General features: G+C 36.7%; 2 protein-coding genes across 4 annotated transcripts in view; both read right to left on the minus strand.

Annotated features, from left to right (window-relative positions):
- The window catches only part of LOC106881751 (putative uncharacterized protein DDB_G0282133), a 16,810-nt gene extending 9,103 nt beyond the window's left edge, over positions 1-7,707 (minus strand). The window contains exon 1 of the mRNA XM_014932241.2: positions 7,401-7,707. The gene's annotated coding sequence lies outside the window, so the exon portion shown is untranslated. The remainder of the gene's footprint in view (positions 1-7,400) is intronic.
- Positions 1-14,068, minus strand: part of LOC106881752 (myosin heavy chain) — a 111,204-nt gene that overhangs the window by 51,403 nt on the left and 45,733 nt on the right. For all 3 annotated transcript variants that reach the window (XR_008265734.1, XM_014932243.2, XM_014932242.2), the window contains one exon: positions 13,824-13,941. Coding sequence is in view for 2 of the 3 variants with exons in the window: in XM_014932243.2 (XP_014787729.2) it covers positions 13,824-13,941 (118 nt within the window). In the remaining variant the exon portion in view is untranslated. The remainder of the gene's footprint in view (positions 1-13,823; positions 13,942-14,068) is intronic.

A 14,068-nucleotide genomic window follows, 5' to 3' on the forward strand; every position in this document is an offset into this window, starting at 1 on the left:
TCTGCCAAATTTAGATTGGAGCCTGGTGTTGCCATCCGGTTTCACCAGTCCTCAGTCAAGTCGTCCAACCCATGCTAGCATGGAAAGCGGTTGTTAAACGATGATGATGATGATGATGATGATATATATATATGTATATATATATAGGTTATGAGCGATAGTGGTGTCAATTAGACCAAGAGGTTTCAGGTAATGCTGAGTAAGTGCTATAGTTAAGCTCCAGGTTCGGTGATTATGTGAATAAGGGGTCCAACGTAGGTCATATATCAGCGTGTGAATATAAGGATTTACTTTTCGTAATGAGATAAAAGAACCAAGATTGTGTATAATATAGAACATTTATAAATAGAAGGTCTATATTATACACAGCCTTGGTTTTTTTTATTTCATTACAAAAAGTAAATCCTATGTATATATATATATATATATATATATATATATATATATATATATATTGTTGTATTTTGGGATGGTCATTTTATTTATTTACTTTTTTTTTTGGCCAAGTAAACACATACATTATATATTTATTTTTTTTACTTGTTTATTACTGTTCTTATTCATTTTATGTCCATTGTCCTGAAATCTTTTGTCACACATCTGTGACCTCTTCAGCGACACTTTTCATTTCCATGTGTGTTCTTGCTCCACTTACTCTATTCTGAAGAAGAGAATTGAGTAAGTGGAGCAAGAGCACATATGGAAATGAAAAGTGTCGCTGAAAAAGTTGTAGATGTGTGATGAAAGATTTCTGGACAATGGACATAAAATAAATGAGAACAGTAATAAACGAGTGAAGAAAAAAAAAAAATATAGTGCGTGTGTTTATTTGGTAAAAACAAAAACATATAAATAAAATGACCATCCCGAAATACAACACTATCTGTTTCAACACACGATTTTACATCAGGAATCTTGCAAAACAAATTGATATATATGTAACTGTCCGAAATGGTCGTGACTTCTGGAACTTGACTGAGGAAAGAAAGCCACGAATGACCCGTCTTTTTTTGCCTGTCCTTCTAATTGTTGTTTCTCTTGTCTGCCTTTGTATCATCCATCTGTCCGAATGTTTTAATGTCCTCTATTGTATTGTTGTTCCATTTATATATATATATATATATATATGTATATTATTAAATACATATCCTAATCTATATGTTTTGTGTATTAAGTGGCTGCAATAGCATTGCAGAGTAAATAAACTCTTAGTGTCACCAGTGTTAAAACAACTTAGTCATGGACAGGTGAGATAACTAACCCTCAATCCCATTTGGGAGTAATGGACATTGATATTTCGTCATTTTCATGGCTTGTCAGCATCACATGCCGACTTGGGTTGAAGGAATAAAAACAGAGTACATCTGTGTAGGTGATGCGTTAGAATTGAATATGTTCTGTGTCTGTGTACGTGTCATTCATCTGAGAAAGTAGTAGACTATCTCATGTGTTGTCTCTTTGTCTGGAGCCTTTCAAGTTCTCTCTGCCTCTCTACATCTTGAACCTTTCTCGCATACTCTGTCTTTCTGCATCCTAGGCCTTTCTGTCTGTCCCTCTGCCGAACACAGTATTTATAATAGCCGTGGCAGCTAAAAGGACAGACATACTGCAGGAGAGATCGTGTTTAAATAGGTCAGCTCCTGTCCATTTGAACTTCACGTGACATGGCTGAGGTCGTAGGTCAAAGGGAGATGATTTATCATTTTTTGACAGGACAAAGAAAATTCGTTTTGTGCCTGTTGATGGTGGTGGTTCAGACGAGCGAGAATCCTTAGATTCGGTTTCGAATCTAAGCTTGGAGGAAAGAAGTATTAGTTTTTACATAAATATTAATGGTTTGTAGGTATGTGGTATTTCGTTATGCAAACATATACTACAAAGTATATTAAATGAAAGAGAGGAGGAGAATGATTTGGAAAGGCATGAAGAATAGGAGGAGTAGTGATTTATAGCTGGTAGCTACAGGAGAAGCTAAATGACAGGTTTACTTAGCAAAGGGAGAAGCAGAAAGTAAGAGGTTTGCCAATGTGCTACTTTGTAACTATCAGAGGTATGAAATGTTCCAGATTTTAAGGTAGTGTATCAGAGAGAATAGAGATGTGGGTGAGAAGTGTGCATGGATGGATAATGGCACATTTGCACTAAGTGATGGAAAGTTATTAAATGTGGAGAATGTCTGAGAGAAAGAGGATTTTTCCAACATGAACCCAATGGAAGGATCAGCCATTCTAGTAGATGGTAGTATGTAAGATAAAACACTTAAGATATGAAAGCAGGAAGAGCTCCTGATCCATTAGAAATTATCACTGAGATGCTTAAAATATCTGGTAGAGTAGGATTTGTCCTACTCACCCATATAATCAATGAGGTTGTTCAAAAAGGTGACAAACCTAATGCCTGGCATAGCTGCCTATAGTCAACAAGGTAAAGGAGATACCTTAGAGAGAAGTAGTTACAAGAGTATCAAATTGCAGTACCAGCTCATGAAAGTTACAGAAAAAATTATTGCTCAATTAATTAGAAAGAGGAATTGCATAGATGAGATTCAATTTGGTTTTGTGCCAATGAAGGTGAGAGTTAGCAATGAATACTGCAATGAATTCAGCAGGCAGATAGATGTTTATCAGGTCTTGGTTCTCAGCCCTGTTCTATTCGTCATAGACCTCCAAGTCATAACTAAGGAATTAAAAACCAGCTTTCCATTAGAAATCCTATATGATGATGACCTCATTCTTATAGCTGAATCTGCTGTAGAATTAAAAAAGACATTTCTGATATAGAAGCAAAAACCAGAATGAAAGGGCCCCCAAATTTCCTTAGCAAAGACCAAAGTTTTAGTAAATAGGAAAGCAGACAGATTCTACTTTCATCAAGGAAATAGCCTTGCTTGATATGTAGAAAAGGTGTAGGTAGAAGTTCCATATGTACCCAGTGCAAACTATAGACATATAAGAGATACAGTAGTATCATAGGAAGGTTAACAGATAAAATGGACTTTGCATGTGGAATATATGCAGAAGCAATAAACACTGAGAATGCACAGGAAACAGATTTTCTCAAATTCCCAGGAGGATCTCTAGAGGCTGGAGATAACTTTTGTTATTTAGGTGATCTAATTAGTAGTGGAGGAAGACGTTCTGAGAGTATAGTAGCCAAATCAAAGATTTCTCTCTCAGAGTAAAAAGTAGACTGTATGATACTTGCGTATGAAATGTAATGTTATCATGTTAGTGAGATGTAGGCCCTGAATACAGAAAACTTGGAAACTAAAAAGAAATGAAGCAGCACCAAGCCCAGTTGTGATAGGAGAAAGGTGTAGGCATAAGGGTTAGCAGTCTTGCACTATCAATTTTCGTCATTGTTACTGGAACAACACCAAGGAGAATATGAAACCTATCCTGAAAAGAGGAGGTAATCCTCATAGATGATATGAAGCAATGTAATGAAGGCCAAAAAAAAAAATGTTATAATGTAGAACATTCCTCTCTCATCGAGGACAACCAAACAGCTGGGAACATGGAATGTCACATATTCAAAATCAGAAAGCAGCCCAGATTGTCACTCAGATGAAGCTCTACAATCTCCATATTAAGCTTTTGTGAGGCAACATGGTTGAAGTCAGGGCAGATGTTCCTGGCTACAGGGTAAACTCTGCTCCACTCAGAGCATGTAAAGGACACATCAAAGGAGACAGAAATACAGAAGGCCAAAAAGAACATGGAGAAAGTACATGGAAATCGAAGCATTGGCTAGTGATGATATCTGGGTACAACAGCAATTTGCTAAACATTGAGACAGGCTGGGATCTCACTCATAATTATTTATCAACACAGACATGACTTAAAGATTTATATATTGCATAAAAATCTGTGTATATATTAAATATTAAATATTAATTTCAAACAAATTTATGAGACAACACTTCAAATTTGGTGAAGGAATATCCGTTATTAAATCTGCCCAAGTATTTGTCTATTATATCGACATGAAGTGCAATATCTCTTGGACTCATGACCACTACATCACCCTTCAAAGGCTATGTATTTTCAATTCAAGAACAGGAGATTTTTAAGTAATACATAATAAATAAAAGAGACAGTGAAGCCCTTGAGGGTCCAAGATGCAACTAAAAATGTAGATTATGTCACGTTTCTGTAGAATACATCACATGATTAGCAGCTGCCCCAAAATGTTATCAAGGTACTACTTCCCTATGTGATAGATGTTGTTCCTTAAGCAATGTACAATGATGCCATTTGGGAAAAAGACACATCTGGAATAAATATAGAGAATCCACCTGTTATTGAAGAGCTACACAAACATCAACATAAGGAACATTGGTGAAACATTCCTATCAAAACATCTCTGTCAAGTGTAAAGATAACAAGCCAGATATTGTTGTTTGGGACAGACAAGAAAAAGTATGTATCCTCATAGAGTTCAGCTGTCCTGCTGATGTGAATATCTCTTTGAAAATCAAAGAGAAAGAGAATAATTATGAACAACTGATTTAAAACCCCCAACTTTTATATTCAAATTATAAATTTACATTTATTAATAATAATTGGTGAATCTGGTTTTAGTGACAATCTGGACAAGGGTTTTCAGAAAAACCTAGTGTTTTAGAGAAGAAATCAACCAACTAGCTTGCTCATTACAAATACAATCTGTAAATGAAACAGTAAAAATATGCAAGACTTTTTTCTCAAGTTTAAAACGTGACATTATTTTTGCTATCTACATTCCAACAATGGAGCTTTATATTTTTGCTAGAAACAAACCCGTTCCTCTGGGAAAAAATTTAAATAATTAAAAACAGAAGAGAACGAATGAATGAATATACATTGATCGATTGATCCATCCATCCATCTGTCCATCCGTCTGTATGTATGTATGATAGGCTTCTTTCAGTTTCCATTTGCCAAATTCATTCACAAGGTTTTGTTCATCCCGGGCTATAATAGAAAACACTTGCCCAAAGATCCACACTATGGGACTGAACCCAGAAGCAAGTGGTTAGGAAGCAAACTTCTGAACCACACAGCCACATGCCTGTGCCTGTTATATATATAATGTGTGTGTGTGTGTGTCTGGGAGAGAGAGAGAGAAAGAAAGAAAGAGAAACAGAGAGAGAGAGCATGTTTGTTAGTGTTTTGACATTGCTTGACGGTTGTAAATGAATGTCACTATCATACAAGTGGGGTCCACCATCTGCAATCTTCTGCATAAACATATCTGGCTATGTGGAAATATTACTTGGAAACAGACAAGGGTTGGTGATAAGAAGAGCATCTAGTTTCAGAAAACCTGGTCACAGAAAACTTTAATGATACTTTTAATCCAGTGGTAGTTAATATAAGAAGAAATAGATATATGAACTAAATTTTTCTATTCCTTAATGTCTGGAAGTCAAAATTCAAATGGTCTGTCCTTTTTCTTTTTCTAAAATATATTTTTCCAGACTACAGTATTTATATTTACATTATGTTTTGCTAGTTTTCATCTGTGATTAATATCAGGTGACATTTATTCATTCCTGAATGTGCTCATAGTCAAGATTGGATTTGGATAAAGAATAACGTTTGTTTCTCAAAGAAGGAGAGTTTCATTCTATCCACAAGCCCCGCCCCCTCCACTATCATATTGCACTCTATTGGTTACGATTGTAAGGGTCCAGTTGATCTGACCAATGGAACAGCCTGCTCATGAAATTAATGTGTAAGTGGTTGAGCACTCCACAGACACATTTACCCTTAATGTAGTTCTCAGGGAGATTCAGCATGACACAGAGTGTGACAAGGCTGGCCCCTTGAAATACAGGTACTACTCATTTCTACCAGCTGAGTAGACTGGAGTAATGTGAAATAAAGTGTCTGCTGGGAATTGAACTCACGACCTTATGGTCATGAGCCAAATACCCTAACCACTAAATCACAATGCCTTCTTTCACACACACACACACACACACACGTGCACATACACACACATACACACACATACACACACAGATCCTCCACACACACACATACACATGCACGCGTACACACTTTAAGGATGAGTTTAATAGATCAGAAAATTATAATCCTTTTAATGCCATCTCATTTCAGACAATCAGAACAATCAGAATGGACCCAATTATATTTTAATTTTTGTAATGAAGAATTACAAAGCAGAAGGCCTAAGATTATATCTTATCTTTTAACTCAGACTAATTAATTAAATTAATTTGAATATAGTAATTTATATGTTCTTCAATGATAGTACCATGTGTATGCGAATTTTAGAATAGAATAGAAACGTTATATTCATCAACAAGCAAGATATATTCTCCATGACAAAATGCAGTGAATAACTTGTTCCCCAATTCAAATGTGCATTAAGCATATTCAGGCTGATAATAACATTGCAATTATATTCATCATCAAATGGTTGGAGGGTTTGACAAGAGTTGGCCACCAAGCTCTCCTGCCTGCTTTGGCATTGTTTCTGCAGTTGAATGCCCAGAACTTGTGAGCAATGTGTTGCTGTGGACACCAAATTATGGTACCACAGCAGCTGGAAGACCACGGAAGACATATATATACAACAGCTTGCAGAAGATGTTGGATGCTAAGTTGAAAACCTAAAAACACTAGTGGAAGATCGGGAGGGATGAAGAAAGGTAGTCAGACTGGCTCGGGCAATCAGCCTAATTGGAAGATGCCTTGCTTTTAAAAAAAATGTCCTTCCTAATGCCAACCACTTTATAGTATGGATTGGATGCATTTTATGTGCCACCTGTATTATTGAGGTCACCAAATAAACTTGCCAGGCAAGACTTTTCAACAGAGGTGGGAGTAGTTTTGAGGGAGGTAGCTTTATGCCAGTTAATGAAAGGTTAAAATGTGATAGAAAGACGGGTACAAGTATCTTGTAGAAGAGATAGAGGGTTAGCCTAGTTGGAACAGAAATAAAACGGGGATGAAGATGTGTCAGGACGTACCCTCAAGATACAGGAAGGCAAATATAGGACAAGTAGTTTGGGTGGGTAAGTAAGTTCACATGGTGTTAGAGGTGACTGAAAGGGTTGGTAACAGAAGGACCATTCAGCTTTTAAAAAATACTCATATAGAAAAGCAGACATGAAATAGTATTGATGGTGGTGGTGATGATGATGATGATGATGATGATGATGATGATGATGATGAAGATGATGATGACGATGATGATGATGATGATGATGGTGACAACAAAAACAATTACAACCATTATGATAACGACAATGACGATGATGATGATAACATAACAACAGTAAATCCATTACATCTATAATGTTTAAATTTGTTTGAACAATTAAACATTTTCTAAAATACTTCTGACTAAGACAAAACTCTTTGGATATCAACATTATGAAAACTTACAAAGTCAGGATTTCTTGTTGGACATGTAGACTATTAAACCTTGCTGTTATGAAGACCACATATAGCATAGTTGTTAGACAAGTCTGACATAAAACATGTAATGTAGTTGTGAGACAGCTCCGAAAGAGGACATGTAATGTAGTTATGTTACAGCTTCATTATAAAAAACAAATCATAGAATCTCTCGAGACTTTAGCTTGTAAACATTGGCATTTGTCACTGTGTTCTCTATGTTTACATATGGACGTGTAGTGTGATTGTTGTATGTATTTGATATGTGTATGTATATATATATATATATGTATGTGTGTGTGTGTGTGTGTGTATTTATGTATGTTATATGTGTTTGTGTGTATGTACATGTGTTTACTGACACAGTTAAATAGATTGTTTATTAATGAGTAATTTACATGTACGTATGTGTATGTTTTGTGCATGGGTGTATGTATGCATGTGTCTGTCATATATATATATATAAATATGTATATATATATATATATATATATATATATATATATATATATATATATATATATATATATATACACACACATACAAACACATGTGTGTATACATGCATACACATATATATATGTGTATATTTTCGCTTAGGTGCGAGCAAGCGCAATAGTAAAGTAACACAATTGTATAAGCTGATTACTTTGCACAATCTGTTAATTAAGTTGTAATCTAAATGAACTTACATAAAAAGACTTATGCTGATGGCTTTATGTGATGCAAGAGACAAAAGAGAGGGAAAGAGGAAATGGAGAGAGAGGGGGAGAGATGGAAGAATGGGAGAGAGGAATCAGATGCTGATAATGTGTGTATCATGTCAAAGACAAAACATAATGGTGTACGTATATATGTGTATGTCCGGAGAAAAAGAGAGACAGAGAGACAGGGGTGAGGGAGAGATATGTGATACAAAAGCAGTTAAATTGAAAGAGGTGAAAAGATAGAAAAGTAAGAGAGGTAGTATTAGGTCTTGCTTTACCTTTGATTAGAGATTAGCTACAACCTGCAGTATATTTATGTCATTTGTAAAAATCAAATTATTGAGTAACCAGGATATATACATAGTATAAAGTACAGCATTCCATTCACAACCTCTTGTATAAAATCTTTCAATATACATCGATGCTAGTGCTGCCTTGTCAGTGCTAGTGCCACCTTGGGGTCAATGCCAGTGGCATGTAAACAGGACCATTCAAGCGTTAGTGATGTCAGTGCCGCCTGACTGACACCTGTGCCAATGGCACGTAAAAAGCACCATTCAGTATGGTTGATGTCAGTGCCACCTGCCTGGCTCCCATGCTGGTGGCACATAAAAGGCACCCACTACATGTGGTGGAGACTAAGCTGGTGGGAAGGAGAGAAAGAGGAAGGCAGAAAATGAAAATATTCAACTGGATGAAGAAGAGAATGAAAGTACAGAACGAGAAAGACCTGGGTGATGTTGCAAGAGACAGAAATAAATGGAGGAGGCACAAGCCATGATTCATCATTAGCATGAATATGCCATGACACAAAAGAGGAGTACACTCTCAGAGTGGTTGGCATTAGGAAGGGCATCCAGCTGTAGAAACCTTGCCAGATCAGACTGGAGCCAGGTGCAGCCTCCTGGCTTGCCAGTTCTCTGTCAAACCATCCAACCCATGCCAGCATGGAAAGTGAACGTTAAATGACGACAATGATGATGACAATGATGATACATCATCCTTCTATGCACTGTACACATGGAGACTGTTGTAGTGGTGATAGAATAGAGAGATTGAGGAGTGTGTGTGTGGGGGGGGGGCAACATCATCACCTCGGATGTGGGAGCAGTATTTCATGAGAGAAAAACTAGCCATTTTTTGGTAATGTTATTTGAGTAATCTTCTTAGCTTTTATCTTGCTTACTTCAGTCAGCAGACTGTGGCCATGCTGGGCCACCACCTTGAGGAACTTTTTTGTTCAACTGAATTGACTCCAGTATTTATTTTTGTGTTAAAGCCTGGCATTTATTCAATTGGTCTCTATTGCCAAACTGATAAATCACAGGGATGTCAAATGGAGGTGGATGACAAACACTAATACACACACACACACACACACATGCACACACATACACAAACATATGCACACACATACGCATATATGACATACTTCTTTCACTTTTCATTTACCAAATCCAGTCATAAGGCTTTGTTCAGCCAAGGTGCCATGTAGTGGGACTGAACCCAGAACCATGTGGCTGGGAAGCAAACTTCTTACGACACTGCTATGCCTGCAATACCTTTGAGGGTTTTAATTGTATGTTGGTCAAGAATTTGTAATGTCTTTGCATGCTGGCAAAGTTTATGAAAGAGGAAGGAGAAGATTGTTCTTTGATATGAGCAGAGATTTTGTTTCATTTGTGTTAAAAGATTGTCATAACTCCATCGGAGAATGTATTTGTTGTCCCTGTTCATAAAGGCAGTTTAGCCTGCTCTGAGGTGTCTTTGTTGTGGTGGAGTAAAAGGTGGTATTATCCTGGACTTCGTGAAGGCAAAGTGCCTGAGTTCTTGTCAAGTGTTGGGCCTCACGGAGGCAATGACCAGGACCTTTGGCATTATGTCGTGCTTGAGAAGACCTATCAAGCCAAGTAAAATTGTAGTCATGGCAGATACTGGTGTCATGCAAGTTGGCACCTGTGCTGGTGGCACATAAAAGTACCCACTACATTCTTAGACTGGTTGGCATTAGGAAGGGCATTCAGCCATAGAAGACCATGCCAAATCAGACTGGAGTCTGGTGCAGCCTTCCAGTGTTCCAGCCCAGTCAAATCATCCGACCCATGCCAGCATGGACAACAGACGTTAAATGATGATGATGATGATGATTAAAGCATATAATAGAATAACTTGTGGTCTTTGCTCTAACTCTCTAGGTACTGTGGTCAAAACCTGCCAAAGCCAGCATTTCATTTTGTCTTTTTGGGGTGAATTGATAAAATTGTTAGAGCATCAGACTGGATAACTAGTACTATCTATTCTAGCTATCTGTGTTCAAATGGCTCTACTATCTGTGATGGTACCAGTACCAAGCTGGCCTTTTCCTTAGATGGTATTAGTTCCTGGAGTGGTAATGGTCATTGCTAGTCTTACACAAAAAAACTTTGTCCATGTTTGTGCCTTGTAAAAGACCTTTCCAGCTGTGGATACTCTAAGTATCTATAATAAATGTGGAAGATCATTGAAGAGAAGAGAGCAAGCAGATTGTTAATGTGCAGAGGAAAAGTGTAACCAATATTATTAAACGCTGGGGCACGCAAAGGTTTATGTAAGGAGTGGTGGGTAAGACAATTCCACAGAATTTGTAGGGGTTCATGGCAAGGAATTAGAAGAACTGATGGTATCTCCATGTGTAAGGGAGTAGTGGTATGCACACAAGCCACCTATTTTACTCTAAAGTAAAGTAAAGTTCATCATAGTGCAATTAGTTAAAAAAAGTTAAAGTTTGTTTCAGGCGTACAGGCTCATTAGGTAGGAACTTGTCCTGTTTTGCAAGGCCTATAAGGGACTGGGTTTACAAAACACCTTACTGAATGGTGGTGGACTGATGTTCAATCCATCACAGGATTACACCCCCACCACCACCACCATCACCTTCTTTTAATAGAGCATCAGTTTATCACTGGGTTAACCCACAGAATAGGACATCAAGCCATCACAGGCTTAACCTCATGCGATAGGACATCAATCTCACTCCAGCTGCTGTTTTTACTCTTTTATATCTGAATAAACTAAAGGAACATAAAATGAAGTGTTTTGCTCAAATATGTAATGCATAATTTTATCTGAGAACCGAAACCACAGCCTTATTGTAAGTCCAACATACCAAACCTCTAGACCACTATATTACACTACAGTACATTTATTACATTATATTACAGTATAGTACATTACAATACTATATATTATATTGTAACACACTACCAGAGCTGACTCTATGTGCAAGGCGAATTAGGTGATTGCTTGAAGCATGAAAATCAAGTATGCCACAAATAATTTACACAAAATATCTTAATCCAATTAGAAACACAATAGATGAGGTCATTATTGGAACAAAGCCAAATGGATGACATGGGAAGGAGGAGGACAAGAGGATCACATGATGTGGTGGCAGGTCACATGATTTGACTTGAAGCATTTCAAATTTTACCCAGTAACAAATTATTCAGTGATATAATAAAGCTATAACTCTTTTATGCGCATGTTGAGTATTATAATTTTCAAACTGCATTTTCCAATCAGTGTAATGATGGCGATAGCTGGAGAATGTTATCTTTTATCTTTTACTTGTTCCAGTTGTAGCAAACTCATAAGAGGCGGAGAGAGAACGTAAGTTCGTTTGCCCGAACATGAGAAATTATTGACTTCCCATTGGTTAAAAATTACTGCCCATATACGAATTATGAACTTCGTTGAGGAAATCTTTCACGGGGTTACAGTTCTATGATTCGTGTATGAGTAGTTATACAGTCATTAGATTGCAGCCATGCTGGGGCACCACTTTGAAGAATCTTTAGCTGAATGGATCGACCCCAGTACTGTTTTTTGGGGGGTTTTTTTTGCCTGGAACTTATTCTTTCAGTCTCTTTTAATGAACCACTAAGTTATGTGGACATAAACAAACCAACACCGGTTGTCATGTGGTGGTGTTGGTGGACAAACACAGACATAAAGACACATGCAGACACACACACACACACACATGCTCAGCATTTGTGAAGCTGTCCAATCCATGCCAGCATGGAAAACGGATGTTAAATGATGATGATGTTGATGATGATGATGATGATGATATATATATATATATATATATATATATATATATATATATATATATATATGCACAACAGACTTCTTTCAGTTTCCATCTACTAAATCCACTCACAAGGCCTTGGTTGACCAAAGGCTATAGTAGAAGACACTTGCCCAAGGTCACATGCAATGGAACAGAACCTAGAACCATATGGTTGAGAAGCAAACTTCTTACTACACAACTACACCTGTGTCTGCAGAAAAATTTTTGTAGAAAACAATTGTAGACAGCAGTTCTCATTGTAGGACTGGGAGAAGAGAACACACCTGACATGGTTGATTAAGGGTGCTGAATACCCAATACTCTGGTACCAAATCTGCACATTATAATAGAATATGTTAAATAGTAGTTTCAAATCTATAAGCAATCTAGTGGTTAGCTGAGTGACAGAGTTGGTTGAGCACTGGAAATATATCTTGTGGTATCTGGATATCCCTTGGTGCTCTGAATTCAAACATCACCAAAAATGACTTTGCTTTTCCTCACTTCAGGGTCAATAAAATAAAATATTAGTCAAGTACTGAGGTTGATTTAACTGACTCAATTCATTAATCAAAATTTATGTGCCAGTAGTAAATTGAGAAATTGATTTTATATGCAATATATGCTACCCTAAGATTATCCATAAGCTCTAATATTAGGAGGTTCACTGTGAACTGACCTAGAGTCCATAAAAAGAGAGTCCAGCACCAGGAGAGCCAAGAAGAGGGCTCTGCTGGCCCCTAAAACATCAATCCCAATTTCCTTGAATTCTGAAATGAAGCACTCACTCCACCTGGCACCCTGAAAGCAGTCTTGTTCCACTTTAGCAAATTTCTCACAGAGACTCTGTGTTAGGGTACCCACCCTTTTCCACCAACAAAATAGTAACAAAATGTCCAATGGAGGATCTTCTATGTGGTTGCTTGACCCTGCTAGATATGAATAATGTACACCTGGAGGCAGGTGTACAAAAAAAGATAAGATTGTCACAGCTGGAGTATCTTTGACCAAGTAGAACTAATGTGGACTAAATGAAAGTAATAATATAACTTAAGTACCAGTTTCGAACTGGTGTTGATCTAATCGACTGCCCCCCCCCTCCCCCCAAAATTTTGGGCCTTGTACCTAGAGTAAAAAAAAAACTGAAAAGTACCTGTTTTTTGGACACAAAATGTCTTAAATATTGTAAAATGTAATAGACTAACTTTTAATATTTTGTCTGTTTTAAAGAAAAATCAATGAAGGAAGAAAGAAAAGAAGCAATCACTTACCTTATTCTTTTTAAGAGACAAAACAGATGCAGCTTCTTGGTAATTCTTGCATTCCAGTTGCAGTATTTGATAACTCACAGGACTCTGAGTATCTTTTGCAACAGCTGGGTACATTTAAATGATATGTGATCATAAAATAGAACAATATCTTTGAATGATATTTAAACCAAAAGATAGATTAAGCAACTTTGTTTCAAGGAGATTTGCTTCATGAAAGGCTTGATTCAGCTAATTACAATAGAAAACAAATCCCTCTCTATGTTGTATCTATGCAAATCCTAAAAGATTAAAGAAATCTGGTATATTAAAACTGTCTTACCATACTTCCATATTCTTCTGCAGATGCCTTTCCTCAAGATCTTTCTTAAACTTCATATAACACAGTTCTTCATTCTCATTTTCCAATTTCAAAGAGGACTCAGCTGAGAAATTTTGTGCTAAGAGAAATAAATTTTTTCCAGGATATTTTCATATGAAAAATTATGTGTAATTGAAAATAGAAAAATTTATGAAATTGTTTATTTGAATTTAAATGTGCAGTATAATATAATTTATTATCTATAT

Source organism: Octopus bimaculoides, chromosome 1, assembly GCF_001194135.2.
Source record: "Octopus bimaculoides isolate UCB-OBI-ISO-001 chromosome 1, ASM119413v2, whole genome shotgun sequence".
In the NCBI taxonomy this organism is placed as follows: Eukaryota; Metazoa; Mollusca; class Cephalopoda; order Octopoda; family Octopodidae; genus Octopus; species Octopus bimaculoides.